A 25,383-nucleotide genomic window follows, 5' to 3' on the forward strand; every position below is an offset into this window, starting at 1 on the left:
AAAGTCCTCTTTTTTTGCAGCCAAATATTTTCTTAACTGATATAATCATGTTGCACGGTTCTGTTTCTTTAATGTTATATGTCCAACATCACAGTTAGATAAGATCCAAGATTTGAAGGTGCATAGGGAATAAGCATTTCATTTGATTAAATATAAACATTTTGTTTTGGTAATTCCAGTAATGTCTGAATATCTGAAATTATTAGGAGAGTTGCATGATTAGAAAGATTATTTAAAATATTTAAAGACAAATCTAAGTTTAGAATTAAATTATTTTTATTTTTCATATTATTTGGATGACAGTATTACCTTCAAACTTTTGCATTATATGGGATTTTCGTTATTACAGATGACACCTTCCATAATACTTCTTCATAGGGTCTTTCCTACAGCATACATTTTTAATTTTGATAAAGATTAATTTGCTATTTTTCCTTATATGGATACTTTTGGTATCCAGTGTAAGAATTCTGCCTAGCTGTAGGTTCTGAAGATTTTCCTCCTAGAAGTTTTGTAGTTTAATGTTTTACATTTAAGCCCATGTTCCATGTTGAGTTAATTTTTGTACAAAGTGCAGGATTAGGCCTTTGGATGTCAGTTACTCCAACACCATTTGCTGAAAGGCTGTCCTTCCTCCACTGAATTGCTTTTGTACCGTTGTCAACCATCAAATGTGATTTAATATACTCCTGAGAATAGTATATGACATTTGACATTTTCACCTCTTTTTACCCATTCTGATGTTCTTCTTTCCTTTCCAAAGGACTCTGGATCCTATTGAACCTTCCATCTCAGCAGGCAGTCTCCGAGTTGAGGTGTAATGCGAGGACTGGTGGGTATGTACATTCGGCTCCCCACTAGGCCCTGCTCTCACCACCCTGGTGAAAGTAGAGCACTGACCCACCCTCATTGCAGATGTGAGGGGGCAGCTCAGCTCCCCTTCCTGGCAAAAATGGGCACTGATTTGCATAGATTTGTTGCCTCCAAGCACAAATATAAGCTCAGCTCCCCACTGAGCCCCGATGACACGAGGGAGGGGAAGGGGAAGTGGAGTGCTGACTGACCCCATGCCCCACACCTTGTTTCACCTTGTTGATGCAAGCTAGGAGCAGAGGCCCAGATTCCCACTGAGCCCTGATGACACCAGTGAGGGTATATTAGTTTCCTATAGCTATCCTAACAAATTATCACAAATTTGGTGGCTTAAAGGAACAGAAATTTATTCTCACAGTTCTGGAGGCCAGAAGTCTGAAATTAAAGTGTCGGCAGGGCCACACTTCCTCGGAAGGCTCTAGGGGAGAATCTTTCTTTGCCTCTTTCAGCTTCTGGCAGCTCTAGGTGTTGCTTGGCTTAGGGCTGCACAACCCCAATCTCTGCCTCTGTCTTCACATGGCCTCCTCTTCTCCACATGTCTCTCCTTTGTGCATCTCTTATGAGGACACTTGTCACTGGACTTAGAGCCTGATAATCCAGGATGATCTCATCTGAGGTCCTTAACTATTACATCTGCCAAGATCCTTTTTCCAAATAAGGTCACATTCAAGGTTCCAGGGATTTGACAAGGATGTACCTTTTGGGGGTCACCATTCAACACACTATAGAGGGGAAAACATTGGTGCTGGGTGGGGATGGAGGCTCACATCGTGCTGGGCCTTGGTGACACCAAGGATCAGGGAAGCTGACTGGTGACTAGCTCTTCCCTGACCTAGCTGGTTAAATCTTGCTGCTGCCAGGTGCGGGTGGAAGCTCACTTTGCCACTGAATCCCACTACCACCACCCCAGCAGGGATATCAAAGCACCACACCTGCCTCTGCCGGACGGAAGGTGGAATATGAGCTCCCTGCTCAACCTTGCCGACACCGCAGGCTGGGGGTGTCCAAGCACCACCGCCTGCTTCTGCGGCGCAGAGATGAGGTGGGGTGGCAGATTCGCTCTGCTTTGCCCACACGGCGGGGTAGGCGCAGTTTTTAGGTTGGTGTTTGGCTGGTGTTCTGCTGGGCCCCCCTTTGGTTTGTGAGCAGTCTTATGGCGAGGAGGAGCAGAGAAGCAGGCTTTTTCCTAAAGCCTCCCCCCTCTCTCTTTTTTCCTCTTTCCTGTCCGCAGTCCCAAGTTGGAGGCTTCTGCAGCGCCCCGTCTGGCATATACGGATGGCGATAAGGAAACCCAGAGAACTCACTGCTAAGACATTCCTCAAGTCCCCAGGTCCTTGGCCAGTTTGCCTTCTTCTTGCCACCTATGCTGGAGTCTTCCTACGCTTGTCTGTTGTGGTAAGTGCAGGTCTTCTAGTTTTATGAGGAAGGACTTGGGGGGAATGGGCTACTACATTCTGGCCAAACCAAAAATTGATTCATGATTCAGCTGCAGATTCCAGATAGCAGTTGTCAAACATTTTAGTGGAATTCTTTTCAATTTTTATGTTCATGTTTCCTACAGTTATCAATTTAAGCAGTAAGTGAAAGGAAAACAATTTAAAATATATTTTAATCTTTAATTAATGCTGACCTCTGACTGTATATGCGTTCTTATTGATGTTTTCTTGCAGAGCATTTTCCAGGGAAAAAAAGCAAAAGATAAAAGTGCATTAAGAACACTTGTTGTTTAACATTATTCTTATATGAGATTAAAAACTATATTTAATGCTTCTCTTGTGCAACTATGAGCTCTTATTTTCACAAAGTACCTTCAGTAGTTTGTTCAAGAATACAGTTGAGAATAGTGTAACAGTATTTATGCATATTGACTTAGAAGTAAAAGGCAGTTAACTGCCACACATGATTTTAAATGGCCTCATTTCTTCTTTAGGAATGACGAATGCCCATTATGATCATGACATCCACGTCCTGATGGAATTTTGTGTGTTTTTACTCCATCTTTTACATTGAGGAGGAAGCTTATTAAATTGGAAGGCATTGTTGCTTCAATTATCGATGGGGCCAATTTTCCTCTCATTTCTGTCTGGACAAACATCACTAGTTTGGAATATGCTGGGTTCCTGTAAACAAAGGAAGAGTTAAAAAATATAAAGAATTTTTAAGTTTATCTATTGAGTTTACAAGTTTATAAGGAGCAGGATTCTCATCTTATTCACCAATGACTGCCCATATAGTGCTTATGACAGCGTAAACAGTTACTGAAGGAAGGAAGGAAAAAAAATGTAGAGTGATTTGCACACTCATAAATAACTATTTTACATAAAAATATTAAGTAGTCAGACTATATCTTAAAGTCTTCAGTTTTAGTTATCATTTCCTTTTTGTCATTTTATTGACTTTTTAAAATTATAAAAGTAATATATGCTTATATTTTCACAATTCCCCCTCACTCTGTTCACCAGAGATAATCACTATTTATAACTTTGACTGTACCTTTTCAGGTTATTGTCTATGGATATACAAAGATAGCATGTATGTACATATATGTATATATACCCCACATATACGCACATGTACATTCTTGTTTTTACAAAAATGAGACATATTTATTTTTCTGGAACTAGTTTCATTTTCCTCTTAGTATGATATCATGCACCTCTTTCTGTGTCAGTCTATACAGATCAGCTTAATTGTTTTTCATGACTGCACATGGTATTTCATAGTCTATTAACCAGTCCTCTATTGACCGTCATGGGGTTGTTTCTCACTTTTTGCCACTGTAAATAAAGCTGCAATAAAGCATCTTGTAATGTATCCATTTGCACTTCTATAAATACTTACATTGAGTTTCTAGGTCAAAGTTTTTGTGCATTTAACATTTTGAAATGTTATCTCCAAATTGCCTTCCAAGAAGACTGTAGTATTTTACACTCTAACCCAGTGATCTTCAAACTAGAGTATATGAAGACTTGCCAAGGGGTATGAGAGACTGAATAACATTTAAGGGAATAAATTTTCAAATCTCTAACTTCCATGTAACTTTTCCTTAAACTGATCTGAGAATACGTTTCTGATGGAGATGTTGGCTTTTCTCTTGCCACCAGCCTGTTCACACCACCCTTCTATTGCTTTACAGAACCAAGGGATGCCTGTCATTCCCCCCTGAATAATACTGAATGGTACCAAGGTGCTTTACTCTGGCATATAAAAATCTTTGAGATGCTAAAGGGAAAATTCAATCTATTGGAAGTGAGTTGAGAAAGTGAATGACAGATGACTGGGTAATAAAACCTTACCAAGTCATGTCAATTCTTTGCTTTCAATAAAATGTAAGGATCTAATTGAGTTGTCACCTGATAGGTCGTTAAAAACAATTTTTGATTATAGGTCACTATGTAATTCACAGTACATAACTCAGAAGAATTTCAAGGGATTGAATGACAGTGCTAGGGTTACACTCTCTCCATTTTAACTCACTCATTTATGTGAACAAAGTTTCTTATGCTTATTTTATAAAAATGCAAAGTAGAAGTAGACTTGATATTAAATGTTGTCTCATTCTATTAGATGGGATATCTAGATCAGCGCTTTTGTCCCATGTTTTTTACAGTTAAATGAGTGTAACTGATAGAAGCATGGACTCTGGACTCTGAAGCCAGTCTGCATAGTTTGAAGCTGAGCTTTGCTATTACCTATGTGTAACCTTGAGAAAGTTAGTTAATCTCTCTGGGCTTCCATTTTCTTTTCTGCAAAATGGGGACAGTAATACAACCGACTTCGTGAGGTAATTGTGAGGCTCAAATGATTGACTTATTTGGTATATGTAAATTGTTTGTAACAGTGTCTGGCACATAGTAAGTGCTAAGTTTTGCTAATAATATGTGTTTCCAATAACAATTTGCTTTTATATTGAACAATTACGTAATATATTTTTATTTTTATCAATGTGTAACAATAACAATTTAAACCAGTACACATATATATTTTTTAACATTTAGATACTTGGGGTCATAGAAAATAAAACAAATTTTAAAAATTAGGTACTTATTTTTGCTGAGGTATGATAGAAAATAGATAGATAGTGATTAATAAAAGAACCCAAAGCATAAGATGTATTCTATTAGGATAAAATTATGCAAGGGAAAAAGAGTAAAAATATGGGATCAAGGAGAAAAGAAATGACATAAACTTTCTGACTGTTAAAGGTTATATGTATTTTGAAATTGATAATCTAATGGTGGGTTTCAAGTTGTTATGGTATTTAGATTCCATTGGATGCACTTAGAAGGGTGATATAACCATTTTTTTTAAATGTCAGGATTTAGAGTATGCTGGAAATTGCACCCTCTTAACATAATGCTATGAAAGATTTTAATATCAACTTAAAAATGTGCAAGGCAGTATACAGTTTTACAAAATTCTCTTGGGGGGTTTGAAGACCTCTGCTCCAACAAACCGTGAGTGTCTATATTCTTACACCCTCTCTATGCAGAGTTTAGACTATTTTTACATTGTCTCAAATGGCTGGACTCACTAGCAGTTTGTATGGTCTTAAATCTCTATTTGAGTTTACTAGGGCTTTACACACTTAACAAAGCCTTTCCAACATTTACTGTAGAGTACCTTTACTACAGATAATATGTTTTATAAGTTTACTACAGGACTTGGGCTGCATGGAAAGAGAAGGTACAAAATTACTTTTTTGTCAGTACCCTTCTCCAGCAGGATGCTAGGCAGAGTTTCCACCCTAGGTGGGATATCTAAATCAGAGCTTCTGTCCTATGCTTTTTGCGGTGGAAAGGGAATGGTGACAAGGAGCAAGAAGGGGACTTTGCCTGTGAAGCACACTTTAGGTTGTGTAGCTTCCCAACCAGAGTCCCCACCAGCAGCTGATGTACCTAGCTGATCTGGAGTAATAATCCTTCCCTGTTTTGTTCTTTCTTGCTGTGGAGAATAAAGTCCTGGCCATGGATACAAAACTGATGGATGGGCAGAAAGGCCATATCGTCATCAACATCATCATCTGCATCAATGATCCTGTCCATTAATGTAAATATTTGTGAATATCTTTTAGTTCTCTAATTCAGTAGAGAAAATATTAAGGAGTACGGGGCTAAATATAATTTTATTTTGACTTCCTTCACATAAATATTTTTCTCATATTGAGTGGTTTATATCTGACCACTTTAAAGTTTTACACCTGGTTTTATGTGTCAATATCTTTTATTTAATATAAAATCATTTAACAAAAATTAAAACGTAACGAATTTGTAGAATGATATACATTGAATGAATATATATGCATTTAAAGCCTATGTGTATTGGATGTTACCATCTTATCCCTAGGCTGGCCACCTGTGGGCAGTGACTCATCTCTAATTTCTCCCTTTCTGAATTTACCTATTGGATGGCTCATTCTGCAGGTATCTGTTCTCAGTAGGTAGTCCATTGGAAAGAATTTATTCAAGGTAAAGCATTCATTGCTGATAAACGTAACTGCATTATGATTCTAGAGAATTTATTTTTAATTTGCAAAAATTCCTTAATAATTCACAGAAGTGACTCTAATGGAGAAACATAAAACATCAGGTTAAGGTTAGTAGGAGGGGGTGAGGATGTCTGTATATATGTGACTAGTGCCAGAAACCTCAAATCATACTTTATAGGGAATTATCCATTCTGATTATGCTTAAGACAAAAATACTTAAAAAATTATTTTCAAAATTGTATTTAGGGGCAATTTTTTTCCCAAGAGAATATACCAGAACATATTTCTGGTGAGTTAGTTAACAAATTACAAATTGAACTAAAAAACTGTTAAAAAATAAATATATGGCAATAACACTTACTCTTGCAGAGGTGAACATATATAGCCACAAGCATGGTTACAACCACGGATATAATTTGAAGATGAAGGATATGCTGGAAAATCCACTAGTAGCTAAGTGATTAAAAAAAAATTAAAATGAAACTTATTCCACAAAGATGAAAAATTCTGTTTCCAGTAGCATATTTTAAAAAATGTATGACATAGCACTTGATTTAACTTAGTTATTATCAGCAGTGACATTAGTTTTATACATATGTATGTATGTTTGCACATTTGAATGTATACACAGGCCAAAAATGAAAAAATATCAGTATGATCACTACTGTCCTCTCAAACTTTTTCATGTAGTACTTTGAAAGACGCTGTTATCTTTCACATACAGGAAAAACTGTTAAAAGTATTGTTCAATTACTGTCTGAGATTTGAAGCAGAAATCACAAAGAAAGAGACTATTCTATTAGGATAGTGGGTTTATAGACGTTTTGGTTTATAAATTTTTAAAATAAAATATTTGATGTGACACCCCCAGATAACAGCCCTCAGAGTCACAAGCAAACGTAAGTTCCTGATATGACTTCCCCAACAGCGCTTCTGATCAACTGTCTCTCCCACTTCCCAGGGCCTTCCCCTTGTGAGCCCCTTAGGTAAGATGCCCCCTGTGGAGCTTACCAAAACCCTGCTCTTCTTGGTTCCAATTGATCAATCTGGCCTTAGCCCAGGAACCCCAAAGCACTCCACCCACAGACACTAACAAAGGCATGTGCCTCAGGTCCTGCCTCTCTCTGTCTGCAACCTGCCTTGACCTCGCCACGTGGGGCCCTTGAGGTATGCTGTACACTTCTTCCAGGACCTGTGAGTAATAAACTTCTCTATTTCAATTTCTCTTATGGTCATTTGTTGAACCTGGCTCACTATTGGCACCCTGTGCTCCACTAACAAATGTTAATTTAACAAAGTCTTAACAGTCCTTCCTGGGCTGTGATTAAGGATTAACAAAGTGCTGTTGACCTCATTTGTCTAGTGCTGGTGTCATGTGTTTGACCACCACCATAACCCTAGAGTAGGAATCCCTTCCTCACCAATGGGGTGAATGAGTCAATTAAAATTCACCCCTGGAAGTGAATGCTACAAACATTCACTGGAAGGCAGACTAATTCTTCTCACAGTATCATGTGATTCAGAGTTACTGTGGTATATTGGAAAAGGCATCAAATTTGGAATCAGGAGATCAGGTATAAGTCCTGGTTATACCATACATTGGCTGTGGTGACCTTGGGCAAATCACAAAATTCCTCTGAATCTGTTTTCAAGTTTTTTGATGCCAAATCTAGTATATTTTCTATTATTACAGCTGACTTGCAGCAACAGCAGAAATATCTGAAATGCTAATGAAACTGTATAATTAGTATCATACAATCATGAATGAAACAGTCCAATGTTCAGATTTTCATTTGTGATGGGCCATGTTCAAATCCCAAGAAGGTCATGGACAGGTGTTCTTTGTGGATAAGAACTTCAAGGCCTCTCTACAAGATGAAACTGCTTTACCTTTCTGGGCTTTTCTACAATCTCACCCCCATCCCAGATTTCAAAATCAGTTTAATAAAAGGAGGTAAAGTTAACCTACAGAGTTCTAAATAAATGATAAGGTGATGGCAGATATGTGGGCCATTTGTTTTGATGAGTGAAATGCAGCTTGGAGACTCTAAGAACCAAAGACTCAGTGATGTGGAATTTTACAAATGCAACAGGTTAAGTTTGCATTACTCCAACATTCACATTTACCAGCTCCTTCTAATAAAGTTATTATTAGCCAAACAGTAGGACTCAATTTTTAAAAGCCGCTTATGAGGTATAATTTACATACCGTGAAGTCTAGCAGTCTTAATAAGTGTCAGACCTATACTTTGCTGTACCAGAGTTCAGAATCGCTCACCCCACTCCTGTCTTCTTCCTGTTTCTCCATCTTTCTACCAGCTAACAGTCTTTCTCATTTCATTCATTTTTTTCTCCTCCTGAGCTTTCACTCTACCCTCATCTCACCCTGATCTTCTCTCCCCTTTTAAGCCCTATTTGCCTCTTGCATTCTGTCTTTCTTTCTCTCACCTCTATGATTTTAAATTTCTATTCCATTACCTATATTTTTCTTTTCTGTTTTTATTCTCCCTCTTCATTTCTGAGATAATGTATTTGAAAGTGTTTCTAAAACCACAATATAATGTTATTTCACACTTACTCTTTAAAAAAGTCACATGCTGTTTGTTCTTAAGTCCTTATAGTGTCTACAATGTTCCTGTTATCTAGTGTATTATGACTAAGATAAATCTACTGACTTCCCGTCAACAAGGCATGCTTAATCTTTTTATTCCACCTAATGAAGGAAGTGAATCCATGAGTTCAGTCCCCTCAATAACCGAAGGCACACATCTGCAGGAGAGCTGACCAAGTTCAGAATGTGGTATTCATTTAAAACAGAATAAAGGTAACTGGAATTGAACTCTTGACTAATAAAGAAGGAAGTTTTAAGCTTTTTATAAAAATTTCAACTTGATTTGAATCTATAAAATACAAAGTGTCCACATAATACAGATTTAATAAACTCAAATCACTAACATAGAAAACTAAAAGTGTATTCATACAGTGAAAGTCCAATAGTAAACAGTAAATTACTGAATCAATTTTTTGTACCATGTTGTACACTTTAAATGATTTGTCCCATGTGACTCTGTTTTCAGGTTTCTGGAGGAAATCAGATAGTTTAGATGTTGATTCTGGAATTATTCCTTCAACACGATATCTATAGTTAACGAAATAAAGAAAATTCAAAATTTAATAAGTTTGGTCTAAGTTGAAAATATAATGCTATCACAGTATAAAGTACACTGATTTAGCAAATAATGTAAAGAAAACTTGAAGGTAATATCAGCAATTTAAAATACTAATATTCAATTGGAAGTAGCCAGGTTTATATAAATATGCATTGTAATAATTAATATAAATTATTTAAAAATTCATTTTTCTACAAATTTTGTTTATAATGTTTCTATAGTTGTCTTTTTAAAAATTTATTTATTTATTTATTTATTTATTTTTGGCTGTGTTGGGTCTTCGTTTCTGTGTGAGGGCTTTCTCTAGTTGCGGCAAGCGGGGGCCACTCCTCATCGCGGTGCGCGGGCCTCTCACTATCGCGGCCTCTCTTGTTGCGGAGCACAGGCTCCAGACGCGCAGGCTCAGGAGTTGTGGCTCATGGGCCTAGTTGCTCCGCGGCATGTGGGATCTTCCCAGACCAGGGCTCAAACCCGTGTCCCCTGCCTTAGCAGGCAGATTCTCAACCACTGCGCCACCAGGGAAGCCCTATAGCTGTCTTTTTAAAGGGGCTACTTTCATTTAGAATTTTTCTAAACTCTTTCTCATAAACATTTACCTACTGTATTTATCATAAGCCCACTGTAACTGATGAGAAGTTTGTGTGGTTGTGCAATATCTTGTGGCCTTAATTCTTAACTGAAGGATGTAATGTGGTCTAAAGCAGAGGTCAGCAAACTTTTCAGTAAAGGGCCAGATGGTAAATAATTTAGGCTTTGCAAGCTTCATGTTCTATGTTGCAGCTATTCAACTTTGCTAGTGTATCAGTGAAGCGGCCATAGACAATATATAATGGGCATGCTTGTGTTACAATTAAACTCCATTTATAGACACTGACTTCTGAATTTCATTTATTTTTCACATGTCAAGATTTGGAGAAGTAACTAACCTTTATGTTAATCCATCAATAGAATTGGGTTGGGCTATCACAATCAATGAAGTTAGGACAATGTGAGAAAACTGGATTAAAACCCACTATTTAGCAGTAGGTTGTTAAATGAAAATGAAATCTGAATAATATTGGCCATACTTTCTCTCTTTGTTAATCATACTTTCTAAACTAAGGAGATAGGTTTAAGTAAAATCAAAATTTTAAACCTCTAAAAAGTTAAAATTTTTGGAGGAAGTGAGGTAAAAACTAAATGCTATTATTACAGAAAATAGTTGTTATATTTATGAAGAGTTCTTCCTCTGAACCTTGTTTTTATGATTTGGTAAACAAGTAAGTCATTAGACTATTTTTTTGTATGTTAGTCTCTCTTTAAAAGCTCAGCTGGTCCCTAGTTTTCTCTGTGAGATATCCTAAAATTTTCTTAGTATGTAAGGTTTCCTTCCTTCAGATCTACAAAGTTTTTAAGAGCTTATTATTAAGCTCTATAGAAGACAGTGACAAAACAACCTGAATAATTATCAGGTCCTTTGAAAAAGAAGGCAGATATAAAACAGTTAAAATTTAAGCACAAAACTATTGTTAAGGGGTTTGTATATACCTCCCTAGATTGCTTTTTTTTATTAATCTGTTCTCTCTCTCTCTAATTATATTGTAAATTTTGAGGATAAAGAATTTTTAACCTTTTTGTATTTCTAACTAACATCGAATTAGGTGTCTTTTATTAAGCACTTACTATATATTTACTGATAATGACTACCCTTAATCTTTTAATAGCACTCTTTTATTGACTGAGTGATCAGACATTTACTATTTATTATGTTGACCCTTGAACAACGTGAAAGGTAGCGGTACTGAGCCTCATGCAGTCAAAAATCCGTGTATAACTTTGGAGTCGGATCTATGTATCTGTGGTTCCTCCATATCCACAGTTCCACATCCAAAGATGCGATCAACTGCAGACCCTGCGGTACTGTAATATGTATTTATCAAGAAAAAATCCACGAAGTTAAAACCCGTGTTGTTTAAGGGTTAACTATATATATACTTCAGCCTAGCAGAGAGTCAGACATATAATCAAACAATTATTAGATGGTTTGATAAGTGTTGAAGAGATAGAAAGCAAAAAAAAAAAAATCAAGGTAAGAAGCGGAATAATGTGCTGAAGCTCTTTTTTGGAAGGTTTGCCCAAACCCTTTTATAGTTATTCATTATAAAATTAGGGATGGAGAATATTGAAATGGAGGACATTTAGGCATCAGCTGCTTTGTTTCTTCTATTTTGGAGAGGAAGTTTTGATTTTTAACTTTAAGTAACAGTACATACATTACATATAATTTACAAAAGCATTTTGCTTTTTTCATTCAAAACTTTGTTTTAAAATTTTATGCATATGGATAGCTATACTTCTTGTATAATATTTTAAATGCTTAATATAGAAGTTCTCTATATTTTTAATTAAAATCCTTTATTAATTATGTATATTGCAAATATTATATCTCTGGCTACAGCCTACCTTTTCACTTATTTCTTTTGGTACAGAAGTGTTTCACTTTACCATAGTCAAATTGACCAATATTTTCCATTGTGGTTTGTGCTTTTTTATGTCTTCTACGAGATATCCTTCCCTATTTCAAGATCATTAAGCTACTTTCATACATTTTATTCTAAAATTTTATAGTTTGTATTCACATTTAGGACTTTAATCTACCTGGAATGGATATTTGTGTATATGGATGGTGGATAGTGTGAGGTCAGCATCTAATTTTACTTTTTACATATAAATAATCACTTATGTTAGCACAATTGATTATAAATAGTTCATCCTTTTCCATTTTTTTGTAATGCCTTATCTGTTACATATCAAGTTTCCACACATGTGTAGGGCCTGAGCATACCCATATATTATTGCAGAGCCTCCCTGACATTTGAAAGAAGCTCCCTAGAAAAGACAGGAACTTATTAAAAACTCTCTTGATTGAAGTTGGCTTGTAATAATTCTAATAATACTTTACACCTGTATCTGCATAGTTCTTTACGCTGAGATACTTAATATTTGATTTTGCTGATGTTTCACAGTTGCTAGTACACACAGGCAATAAAATTAAAATGTTAGGAGAGTAGCATATAGAGTCAGCCCACCTGTTTTCAAATTCTAGCTCTAGCTCTTACCAGTTATCTGACCTTAGGCAGGTTACTTATTCGAAGTCTTGGGTTTCTCATATGTAGAGATAGTAATATTTACCTCATAGGGCTGTCATGAGGACTGAATAAATTAATATATTTACAGGATAGTACATGGCATGTATTAACTGTTCAATACATGTTAGCCATTATTATTTCACATATATTGATTCTTTTATGATAGTCATCCCACTCTGCCTTGTATTATAGGTATTTATGTACTTTTCTCTCTTACAAAGACTAAAAACTCCTTGAGGAGCAAATTTGCTGGATAAAATAATGAAAAATTAACTTTAAGAGGTTTTTTTCTTGAGATGTCAAGATTATAAGCTTTACAAGTATATGCATTTTGTTTTGATCACCACTATACTACCAGCACCTAGAAAGTAATTAATGAATAACTGAATATAATGAACAACATCATTTTAAATAAGTCTAGATACCCTGCTGAAAAGTCATAGCTGGAAATCATGCCTTTATAAATTAAGTGTCTTGGGGAACGTCCTGTTTTGACCTCATAGTCTTCCTCACTCCATTCATTCATTCATTCATTTATTGTAGGGAAAAGTCTTAAAATACTGTGACTTTCTTTTAAGATTGTCTAATTATTAAATATTGTATTCACATTTAAGCCTGTAAGTCAACTGGAATTTAGATTGGTATAGCTATGAGGTAGAGATCTAATTTCAAATGTTTACATCTTTCTGTTTATCATTCATTAGATAAATATTTAATTGAGCACTTACTATGTGCCAGGTATTGAGGCTACAGGGGTGCTGCAAGACAAAATGTTTCTTACCCTCAAGCTGCTTTGTGATAATAATAATTAGAGCTTCCATTTACTAAACACCTAATATGTGCCAGACACTGTGCTAAGAGCTTTGTGTAAAGTATTTTACCTAAACCTCACAACCCTTATCTATATAATTATTATTCTCATTTTACAGATGAGAATACAGAGACTTGGAGACATTAAGAAATGTGTTCGACCCTCCTACACTGTTGGTGAGAATGTAAATTGATGCAGCCACTATGGAAAACAGCATGAACGTTCCTTGAAAAACTAAAAAATAGAGTTACCATATGATCCAGCAATCCCACTCCTGGGCATATATCTGGAGAAAACCATAGTTCGAAAAGATACATGCACCCCAATGTTCACAGCAGCACTATTTACAATAGCCAAGACATGGAAGCAACCTAAGTGTCCATCAACAGATGAATGGATAAAGAAGATGTGGTATATATATATATATATATATATATATATATATATATATATATATATATATATATATATATATACAATGGAATATTACTTGGCCATAAAAAAGAATGAACTAATGCCATTTGCAGCAACATGGATGGACCTAGAGACTTTCATACTAAGTGAAGTAAGTCAGACAGAGAAAGACAAATATGATATGACATCACTTATATGTGGAATCTAAAAAATAATACAAATGAACTTATTTACAAAACAGAAACAGACTCACAGACATAGAAAACAAACTTATGGTTACCAAAGGGGAAAGGGGGGGGGGGTGGTAGGGATAAATTAGGAGTTTGGGATTAGCAGATATAAACTACTATATATAAAATAGACAAACAAAAAGGTTTATAGCACAGGGAACTATATTTAATATTGTTTAATAAACTATAATGGAAGAGAAAAAACATGTGTTTGAGTTCATAATAATGCATGATTGAAACTCTGACTGCTTCTCAATCCCATACTCTTTTCACTATATTATACTAATACATTGGGGGGTAGTTTACATATGTGTTTCTATGACTTGGATATGAAAATTGTTATGGGAGGAAAGAAGAGTCCCTAATATACATATAAGTTTATCAGCATTTGAGGATTTGTGATTTTTGATATCTTCTGTTTAGGATAGGGGTTGGCAAACTACATCCCATAGGACAAATCTAGCCTACTTCCTGCTTTTGTAAATAGTTTTACTGAGACACAGCCATGCTTATTCATTCATGTATTGTCTATGTCTACTTATGTATTGTGCTCTTGTGCTATCATGGCAGAGCTAAGTAGTTAGAACAGAGACCACAGGAGCTGCAAAGCCTAAAATATTTACTCTCTGCTTCTCCACTGAAAAAGTTTGCCAACTCCTGGTTTAGACTGTCTACTCAATGGCTAATTGTTCATTTTCCAGTCATTTGTAAAGGTGAGAAAAGTTTGTTATTGGTATTAAATGACTGCAAGGCAGAAATTATTTATTCTGCTTCCTATAAGATTATGAAATATAATTAAAGTTGTGTCTTGGGTAGAGGGTAGGTTACTAGTTAAAAAGTACCTTACCTTGGCCTTCCCTGGTGGCGCAGTGGTTAAGAATCTGCCTGCCAGTGCAGGGGACACGGGTTCGAGCCCTGGTCCGGGAAGATCCCACATGCCGTGGAGCAACTAAGTCCGTGCGCCACAACTTCTGAGCCTGTGCTCTAGAGCCCGTGAGCCACAACTACTGAGCCTGCCTGCCACAACTACTGAAGCCCGTGCGCCTAGAGCCCGTGCTCTGCAACAAGAGAAGCCACCAAAATGAGAAGCCCGCGCGCCTCAACAAAGAGTAGCCCCCGCTCGCCGCAACTAGAGAAAGCCCGCGTGCAGCAACAAAGACCCAGTGCAGCCAAAAATAAACGAACCAAATTTTAAAAAATGAATAAAATCTATCTTTTAAAAAAAAAAAGTACCTTATCTTAATTCACTAGTTAGAGGTGTACTGGAGTTACTGGCTTTTAAAAAATATGTAAATATCATGCCTCTTTGAAAACATAAAACATCTCTATGTCTTGAATACTTGAATCTATCACTCAATGAGCAATTCAGTATCTACTGTGTTCAAGACTCTCCAGAGATATCAATTTTGTCATATTTGAATCTAAGAACTATATTTTTATATCTATTGATCATTAAAATGAATGGTTCTTTGGATATTTTACTAAGATCTATAATAAAGCTTCATGCTCATTATGAATAAAGTGACCAAGTCAAATTAAAAATATTTTAATTATTCTCTTGTCTCTCACAGTTTCTGACAAGCAAGCTTTAGCTGGTATGTGGGATAATTGATACATGAAATTATGTTTCTTACAGATCATCATTTCATGAAGCAATGAACACCTTTTAGTAAATGTGCATTTGTTTCAACATGCTAATTTGAACATGCGTCTCTAAATCATTTTATAGCCTTTTATGGCTTCTGTGAATGAGTACTGCTGAACAGTAAACTAGGAGGATAAGGGAAGAGAAAAACAGTGGAAAGTGCCTGTTTTTGCATACTAGAAATTATAAACCTGGGGAAGCACCTGTAAGATGATAGGCTTTTTAGTGATCTTATTTTTGGCATTTCCTATGTGATAGTTAGAGTTGGGAGTGGGACTTCCAGAGTGGCTATGTGAGGAGCTAAGGAAACCCTCTTCTACAGTCACTGAACTGGTGAACATTACTTTCAAAAACTACTTAAATTCCCTAGAAATTGACCTAACAGCACACAGGAAATGAAGAAACATTTATTCAAGAAAATCTACTAAATCTAGGTAGGAAAAGTCAGAGTCTGTAGCATTTGAGCCACGACCTTCTTCCAGCCACCCCCCCTCACTCTACGGTAGCTCTGCTCCAGCTGGGTGCAGACTAGAAGACAGGGGCTCTCTCTCCCCACCAGATCCAGGCTAGGGCTATGGTTTCATCCTGGGATCAGCAGGACACTGACATCTCTCATCACCGAAACTCTCAGCTCATGTTGTAGAAGCTTTCCCCGCATGCACTGCTCAGAAGACTAGGGTTTCCCGACACCCTGATCTCACTGGTAGGGTGAGGGCTTTGCCCAAGGCACAGTACGCTGTGAGTCCTGGGGCCTAAATTGCCCCTCACCCCTAGAATAACAGGAGCAAACTGAGAAGGTCATGGTACCATCCTTCCCCTATGTTACCCACTTGCTCACGGAGTAGAAGTGTTACTTGGCTTCAGTGTATTAGTGCACAGGTCCCTACTCAGAGCAATCAGAGTGAATGTTAGGCTGCCCTTAATCAGAGTAATGAGAGTAGATCTACGAGGTTGCCACACTCAGGAGAAATCAGAGTGGGTGTACTAGGCTGCCGCTAAGGAACATTCAGAGTGAAGTAGCAGGCTGTCCCTAACCGAGAAGCAATGGGAGCTTTGTACTAGGCTGCCCTTACTCAGACAAATCACGCTGGATATGCTAGGCTGCCCATACTTAGGAGCAATCAGTCCAATATGTGGCTTGACCGACTTGCAAGCATTCCCCAAGCCACACACAGATTAAGTAGCGAAGGGCTGAAGTCTTACTGGCTCAAGAGACTGAAGCATAATCTCTGAGTCATCACTGGCTGAGCAATAAGCTATTCCGACCACTTTAAAATAAAATCACACTCGCTGGTGGTCTGGAAGAATGTGTGTACCCCAAGGCTATGTCCTCTGAGGAATGACTGGTGGCACAAATTCCAAGCTACTGGACCCCTGGGTACATGCAGGGCAAAATCATAAAACTCCCTGAACTGTGAAAACAGTTCCCAAGCCACACACAGAATTGACAGTAAAGGGTAAAAATCTTACTGGCTTTGGGTGCTAAGCACAACTTGTGACCAATAATGGCTTACGTTAACCTAGGGATGACCTATAGGATGCCAGGCTGAAAGATAAAAACAAGGACAAAAATCAGAGCAGGTATATCTGAGGCTGCAGACTGGGAGGGAACAGACTTCACGGAATTAGTCCAGACAAATCACTAAACAAATAAACGCCCAAGCAATAAGAAGCCCTGGGAGAGTGGGTGGAATCTGTATCCAGAATTGCTATATTACCTAAAATGTTCCGTTTTCTTTTTTTTTTTAAGGATTAAAAAAAAAAATTGATTGATTGATTTTGGCCGAGCCACGCGGCATGCAGGATCTCAGTTCCCCAACCAGGGATCGAACCTGCGCCCTCGGCTGTGCAAGTGCAGAGTCCTAACCACTGGACCGCCAGGGAATTCCCTAAAATGTCCAGTTTTCAAGAAAACTGTGAGGCATGCATGCAGAGAAACATGGAAAGTGTGATCTATACACAGGAAAAACAACAGGCAATAGAAACTATTTGTGGGATATATGAGTAAATTTAAAAATGAAATTATTTAGCTTAGTGTGTGACATACAGTAGATTAATAGGGGAATTAATAGGGAACATAGGGGAATGTGTCAGCTGAATTGTGTGCTGGTAGGTCTGTATTTCATCTCTTGAGGGTAGAAAGGAAAAAAATTCCAACCAAAGAACTGGCCCCCTTCTCATGCATATAGGCAAGTGCTCAAAGCTAACCACAAAAGGAGCTTTTTGGGTGGGAAATTAATAAGAAAAGGTGAAAGTGCTGAGAAAATATCTTCAGGTTTTGTTGTTGTTGTTCTGTAGTTATAAGGGAAACAAATATGTTTAAATGCTTTCTATTTGGCAGCCAACATAACATAACTAAAGTCCATAAATTCATTCAGGAAATATTTATTAAGTGTTTATGTGACAGACACTGTTCTGGTGTTAGGGATACTACGATAAACAAGAGTTTATTTCTAGTCTGGTTCCAGTTCAAGTTCCTATTCTCAAGTTTATATTCTAATAAGAGACATAATAAATAAGACAACAAATGAAGAAGATAAATTTCATCTAGTGATAGATGCTATGATGAAGGTAACAGCAGAATAGGGTAGTAAACAGTGGCTTGGTGTATTTGAGAACTTTGACCAGTTGGCCAGGAAGGTCACTCTGAAGAGAAGCAATGAAGCTGAGATCTTGAAAACAAAAATGACATCAGCCTTAGAAAGATTCGGGTGAAGAGCACGCTAGGCAAGAAAAGAGCAACTATGAAGGCTCTGAGATGGCTTTAAGTTCAGTGCATTCGTGCAAACAGTAGTCTTACGTGGCTGTAGCATAAGGAGAGCAAGGATGCAGTGGTAGGAGAGGTCAGAGAGGTAGGTGAGGGCCAGATAGTGCCTTGCAGAGCATAATAAAGCCTGTAGAAGATTTTAGGCAGGGGAGCAACACTGAACTATATTTCAAAAATCTACTTTAACCATTGTGTGAAGAATGGGGTGTAGTTGAGTAAAGGTATATATGAGGAATCCACTAGGAAGTTACTGAAATAATCCATGAGATGCGAGAGAATGATAGTAGGGAGATAATGAAAAATAAATCACTTCTCTCTGTACATACCTAGTCAATTAGAGCTTCTATTAGAATCCAAATCTGAGATGAGTGACCCATTATCTATCTAGGTCAATGTTTTGCAAGTATGTTCTTTGTTGAAAACATTTGGAAGAGTCTGAATTACAGTTTGACAGATGTCTTTGCTTTAGGACTTCTCTGAACCTTAGAGAAGAGAAAATAGTCTAGAGCGTTTTGAAAAACTTGACAATGCAACCCATGTTCCCCCACAGGGCATTTTGAAGGATAATTTCTCCCAGACACTAGTTTGGCAAACCATATTAGACCATGCTATATATCCCCAAAGTGTGCAATGTTTACACTTGGTCATCCAGTCTAAATTAACATGCATATGTTTCTTGCTTTGATTATTTATAACCCTATAAATAAAACTGTGAAGCTTGAAGTACTGGAAAATTTTAAGCTTCCCTAGCTTTTTCCCTTGATTTATTTGATGGTAATCTCACCTTCTTCTCATTCCAAGCTGAGGGAGGTAAACGTTTCGACTGAGGCAGACCAACCTGATCAACATGTTCAGATTGATTTCCTTTGGAAGAACCTAAATATCTGCCCCAGCTGATTTAGAATAATATAGATATTTTGAAAAGTATTAACTGCTCCAGTCACAATCTCCTTCTGTACATAAACATGCTAAATTTAGAAGAATCAGTGGGCCGTGCTTGACAAAACAAGCATGCAAAATTGAGATTTGTGTATCTTCTAGCAGTCTTAATTTTGAAGCTGTGCTTGATATTTATTGGATGATAGTTCAACTGTAAAAAAGAATTAAAAGAGAGTTTGCCAAAATCAATGTGTGATAGGCAGCCTCTAAAATGGCCCCCAGTGATCTCCACTTCCTGGTATTGACACACTTATGTAGTCCCCTTCCCCTGAGTCAGGGTTGGATCTAGTGATTCACTTCTAATAAACTGAATATTGCCAAAATGATGGGGGGAGGGGGTCACTTCCAAGATTAGGTTACAGAAAGACTCTGGCTTCTCTCTTGTTTGCTCTTTCTTTTGCTCTCTCTTAAATCCCTCCCACTGAGGGAGGCAAACTGGCATGTTGTGAATAGCCCTATGGAGAGGCCCATATGTCAAGAACTGAGGAAGGCTTCCAGCCTAGAGCTGGCAAGTAGCTGAGGGCCCCAGTCTAACAAGCCCACGAAGAACTGACTGCCAGTGACTGTGTAAGTGAGCTTGGAAGCAGAGCTGCCTTCAGATGCGACCTAAGCCCCAGACCACACCGTGACTGCAGCCTTGTGAGAATCCTTGAGGCACAGGCACCAAGCTAAGCTACACCTGGATTCCTGATGACATAAACCATGAGACAGTGTCTGTTAAATCACTAAGATCTGGGATAAGATATTACTGTGTATTGATAAATAAACTAGTACGCAGTGCATATACATTTCTCTTAAAGTGAGTGCAAAAAGTTTCAATGTTTTTGGTCTGTGTAGTATAGCATGTAAAAGTACAATATCGTTGATGAAAAATTTCAATAAAGCTTTAAAACAGCCTTATTGAGGCTATTTTTTGAATGGCTCTAGGCATTGTGTAGAGCACCTTGTATAAAAGTACCCAGCAAGTATCTGTAGAATAAATACCTTCCAAGGTTTCTTTGATGCATAGCTTGCTGTCCACACTGGCCTGACCTGGAAGGCACCAAAAAACTACAACAACCAAAAGTTTATTCCCATAGTGCGCCTGGGCTTGACCTTACCCACTCCCTGCTCAAGCTATTTTTGAAAGTGCCACTATTAGAATCATTAATTATTTAGATAACAAAGGTAGGGATTACCTTCCTGATAATTATTAAAATGAATAGGAGAAAGTATACCAGCTTTACCCTACAGTAAAAAAATTGAAATGAAACACAAGATAGATAATTATAGTCAGATGAAAAAAAGAGCAATAAGCACAAAACAGAGTGGTGAAAAGAAGGAGTGGACCCCTACCCCTCAAAAATAAACTAAATAATATTTGGTTTTCTCCATAACATATGATGATCTGATGGCATTAATGTGATATCACAAGCAACAAATGAACAACTCTTAAAAAGAAGGTTAAAAATGTCAGCACAATTTCCCTTAGAGCACTTGTATCTGAAATAACACGATCCTCAAAAATATCCTTAAGGGGCTTCCCTGGTGGCGCAGTGGTTGAGAATCTGCCTGCCAATGCAGGGCACACGGGTTCGAGCACTGGTCTGGGAAGATCCCACATGCCGCGGAGCGACTAGGCCCGTGAGCCACAATTGCTGAGCCTGCGTGTCTGGAGCCTGTGCTCCGCAACGAGAGAGGCCATGACAGTGAGAGGTCCGCGCACCGCGATGAAGAGTGGCCCCCGCTTGCCACAACTACAGAAAGCCCTCGCACAGAAACGAAGACCCAACACAGCCAAAAAAATAAAATAAATAAATAAATAATTCAGGAGCTAAAATATAAAAAATAAAAAATAAATCCTTAAAAGCAGCTTACAGAATAAATTATATATGTTAGCAAGAGGAATATATTGGGGAAATAAACTTTATCTTTAAGTGATTAATTTAATGGAAAGGTGAAGTGTTTAAAAGACCACGAAATACTGTTAGAAAGAAAATATCAATCTATTTTTATAGTAATTATTTCTTGAAGTGGAAATTTCCTATCTTAGTGAATTATTCACTAGAAGTGATTTTCTTTTCTGATTGTCTTCCGATTTGAAAATTAGGAGGTACATATTGCTCATTTTATTAATTTTACATTTCAACCAAGTGAGTTTATAATTAATTTCTACTTCCTGTTCACTATCAAATAACGTTTTATAGCTAATGAAGTAGCATTGAATTCTAGATACATCAATGTCATTGAATTCAAAACAATGATTGTAAATAGGAGATTGTACTTACAGATTTCCATGGAATTTCTTAGAAGCCTTGCTGTAAACAGTTATCTTTTTCTCAAAGGGAAATAAAAATCCACAAATAAATTAGCTGTCAGATACAGAAAAAATGAAAAACAAAAAATAAAGCAAAAGTAAAAACTTTTTTTTGGCTTGTAAAAAAAAATATTTTTTAAAATGTCTTTGCAATGAATTGTTTCTCATTAAAAAACAAACTCTTGAAACATATTTAACTTGCTTTCTTACTGAAGCCTTAACCACCTTCCAGCCTGATGTATCTTGATCGTAACCTAAAATTTCTTGAGCAGTTTGTTGGGCAAGTGCCTTATAGTCCACCTACCTGCAAAGTTTTAAAAACAAATGACTGGTGAGAATGTAATCGTACAAAAATTTTTTAAAATGCTGTATTACATTTTAGTACTATTTCTCTGTCTGTCACATAGCAATGAACAATAACTACTTTTGCAAGGCATGCATGAATCTCTTCCTTTTTATTCATAGTCTTTCAAGTGAGAAAATGTGATATAGTAAAAAGAGCAGGCTTTGGCTTTGGAGTCAAAGAGACCTGGGTCAAATCCTGCCTCTGCCACAGACTAATTGTGAACCATGTTATTTCACAGTTCTCTTTCCTCATTTTCTCAAGTTGTAAAGCTGGGACAATACCTAACCTCATAGAACTGATATGAGGATTAAATGAAATAATGCACTTCAATGTCTTACCCCTTTGCCTGGCACATAATAGTTGTTCAATAAACTGTTATTTCTAACAGCTAAATCATGCTTCCTTTCTCTTGTAAAGCAGCATAGTCTGTTGATCACGTGTTACTGGGAATTCATCTTTTTAAAGTGAGTGGCTGTGGCACTAAATGATCTGACCCCTGCCTTCCTCTCCAAAGACAATCCCCACCTGTCTCCTTCTCTCCCACTTAGCTCCACTCATACTGACCTCCTGGCTGTTCCTCAAATACAACCAAGCAACTTCCTACCTCAGGGTCTTTGTACTTGCTGTTCCCTCTGTTTGTAATGTTCTTCCCCAATATGTTCACAGGACTGACTCCTCTTCATTGGTGTCTTTGCTTAAATGTTACCTCTTCAGAGAGGATCAAATTCACATCAATTCAATTCAAACACATTTACTGAATCCTCGCTAAGGGTTAGACGTTGTGGCAGATGTGGCAAAAAAAGGTTGAGTAAGATGCTGTTTCTGCTTTGAATGAGCTCAGGAAGGTGGAGTCTCATTGGTCCTTTGGCCCATCACCCAGTTTTCAAATAAGGGAAGCTGGCTGGTGTGGTGGAAAGAATACTACAACACAGCACTGGATTCAAATCTTGGTTTTGCCACTCACCACGAGCTTTATCATTTTGAGTAAACTGCTTAAACTTTGAACTTCAATTTTCACTTCTTAGATTGGGGATAGTAATACCTATCTCATGGGGTCATTGTAAGGGTTAAGTGAGTTAATATACGTAGAAGTGATTGAAACAGTGTCGGGTCCCTTCTTGGTGATCAAAAAGTTAGTTTTTTTTTTTTTCTTAAAATGGACACATTTAAATCTACCTTAAAAAAAACTCTCCTGGGCTTCCCTGGTGGCGCATTGGTTCAGAATCTGCCTGCCAATGCAGGGGACACGGGTTCGAGCCCTGGTCTGGGAAGATCCCACATGCCGCAGAGCAACTAAGCCTGTGCGCCACAACTACTGAGCCTGCGCATCTGGAGCCTGTGCTCCGCAACAAGAGAGGCCGTGACAGTGAGAAGCCCGCGCACCGCGATGAAGAGTGGCCCCCGCTTGCCGCAACTGGAGAAAGCCCTCGCACGGAAACGAAGACCCAACACAGCCAAAAATAAATAAATAAATTTATTAAAAAAAAAAAAAACAACTCTCCTAAGAGCTGCCTGAATAAACCTTCTTAAAGTTTAATTATCAGCACATGTCTTCCTTAGCTCTCACCTAAAGGCCTTTAGGTGGGATCATAAATCTATTTCCTCGTGTTTAGTTCTCTGGCAAGGCACAGCACGTAGTTGACATGTATATTTGAAAAGCATTAGTAAACCATTATAATTCCTCCTTCCTAGTAGACCCATGGTTACTTTACCTTTCCTAGTAGATCTAGTCCAGAATTTTAATAACTATTAGGACTCTTCTCCAAATCCTTGTGGAGATCTCCATAGCTTTCAACCTGTGAAGGTATGAAGTGGAAGTAGAATTATTTTGATCCATGAATTAGGTAAATATGTTTGATAATTTCCTTAATATTTTCTCAGTGTCCTTTATTTATACTTTATATACTCATTTGGAAACATTTGATATATGTTTCCTCGATGAAAGAAAAAGGTAGTAAGGGAAACATTAAAGATAATGTTTATGAAAAAGAACCTTTAAGAAATTATCTTTAAAAAGAATAGGTTAAAAAGATACTTAGGTGGAATGTGGATAAAAATGTCTAAGTTTTTAAGGTCACGCCATTAACAATCCCTGGCTGGTCCCTGACCTGGGCTTGTCCCAGCATATATAACACGGTTATTTCCTACCAGCAACATACTTGATACTGAAGGATGAAGAAATTGCAGGTTTTTGGAACATACCACTAGCATGTAAACTTCCTGCAGGGACTTTGTCTTACTCATTTTCAAATCACTAGCACTACTTACTGCCACAATAAGCATGTGTTTAATTGAACCACTCAACTAAATTTTGTAGCTTCTGGACTTTTTCATTTGCTAAGAAAAAAAGGGAAGGTTAAGCTTAGTGGGCTAGAGAGGGTGAAGAGAAGAAAAGAGCAAACAGCAAGACTACAGTTGTATTACCTGGTGATGTAACATCGGATGAGCTGGAACATATTCAGATGCAGTAATGGTCAAGGATATCTTCACCCATAGGGTCAGCGGAAAATAAACACAAACCAACACTGAGATGGCATCTTTTTCTGATACACCACTCGGTTGAAACTGGATTCTTCGCACCTCATATCCCGTCCCAGCCTTGTAGACAGGTTCACACATGTTGTTAAGTGGGTCTTTACATCTGTTTGCATAATCTCCCTCTTTCTGGGCTGCCTGACTGGGTCCCCAATCCGTGCTGGGTCACTGCCATTCTTCCCTGGGAATCAAGGTCCCCAAGGAGTTTGTTAAGTCCCATCCCTGGCCAAACTCCCTCCTCCAATCCCGCGTCTGCTTTGAGGGTGAGGGGCCGGCTGGAAACCCAGGAAGGCCGGGCTCAGGGATGGGAAGGGGAAGGCGCTGAAGAGGAGGGAAAAAAGTGGTCGGGGGATCTGCCCCCCCGGCGGAGTCGGTGTCTTATCCGGGGAGGGGGGTGCTCTGAAAGCGGGGAGGCCGAGCGTGTTGGAAGGACTGTGGCCGCAGGGCTGGCTCTCAGCGACCGAAACGGCAGCCGCCAGGGCCCCAGGTCCCCATCCCCACCCCGTCCCATCTCGAAGCCCCAGGAAACTGGCCGAAGGAAGCTCAACCTGGCATATGCGCAGACCGGCCGCGCAGAGCCGTGACCGAGGTGGGGAGGGCACGCGGGGTAGCGACGCGGAGGTAGTCGAGAACCTCCCCGCCCAAGAAAGACCAGGAGGGAGAAACTACACTTCCCAGCAGGGAGAGCGACCTAACGCCCCGCCCCGCCCCCTGCCCCTCGCCCTGCTAGCCCCAGCGCCC

General features: G+C 38.1%; 1 protein-coding gene across 2 annotated transcripts; it reads right to left on the minus strand.

Moving 5' to 3' along the window:
- Positions 1-2,266: 2,266 nt before the first annotated feature.
- On the minus strand, positions 2,267-25,292 carry STARD6 (StAR related lipid transfer domain containing 6). 2 transcript variants are annotated; one of them, XR_005016271.1, is made up of 6 exons: positions 24,532-25,278; positions 23,820-23,903; positions 21,733-22,065; positions 9,392-9,500; positions 6,723-6,814; positions 2,906-2,993 (listed from the first exon to the last, which is right to left on the minus strand). XR_005016271.1 is itself a non-coding variant. In XM_036824081.1 (5 exons), exons 2-5 carry the CDS (start codon positions 24,724-24,726, stop codon positions 2,789-2,791), a joined length of 561 nt encoding a protein of 186 aa, XP_036679976.1. In that variant the 5' UTR covers positions 24,727-24,823; positions 25,191-25,292; the 3' UTR covers positions 2,267-2,788. The 2 variants fall into 2 exon arrangements, 1 of the variants encoding a protein (XP_036679976.1); XM_036824081.1 differs by lacking the exons at positions 21,733-22,065; positions 23,820-23,903 and having other exon boundaries at positions 2,267-2,993; positions 9,374-9,442; positions 24,532-24,823; positions 25,191-25,292.
- Between the last annotated feature and the right edge of the window lie 91 nt (positions 25,293-25,383).

This window comes from Balaenoptera musculus, chromosome 14, assembly GCF_009873245.2.
Source record: "Balaenoptera musculus isolate JJ_BM4_2016_0621 chromosome 14, mBalMus1.pri.v3, whole genome shotgun sequence".
NCBI lineage: Eukaryota > Metazoa > Chordata > Mammalia > Artiodactyla > Balaenopteridae > Balaenoptera > Balaenoptera musculus.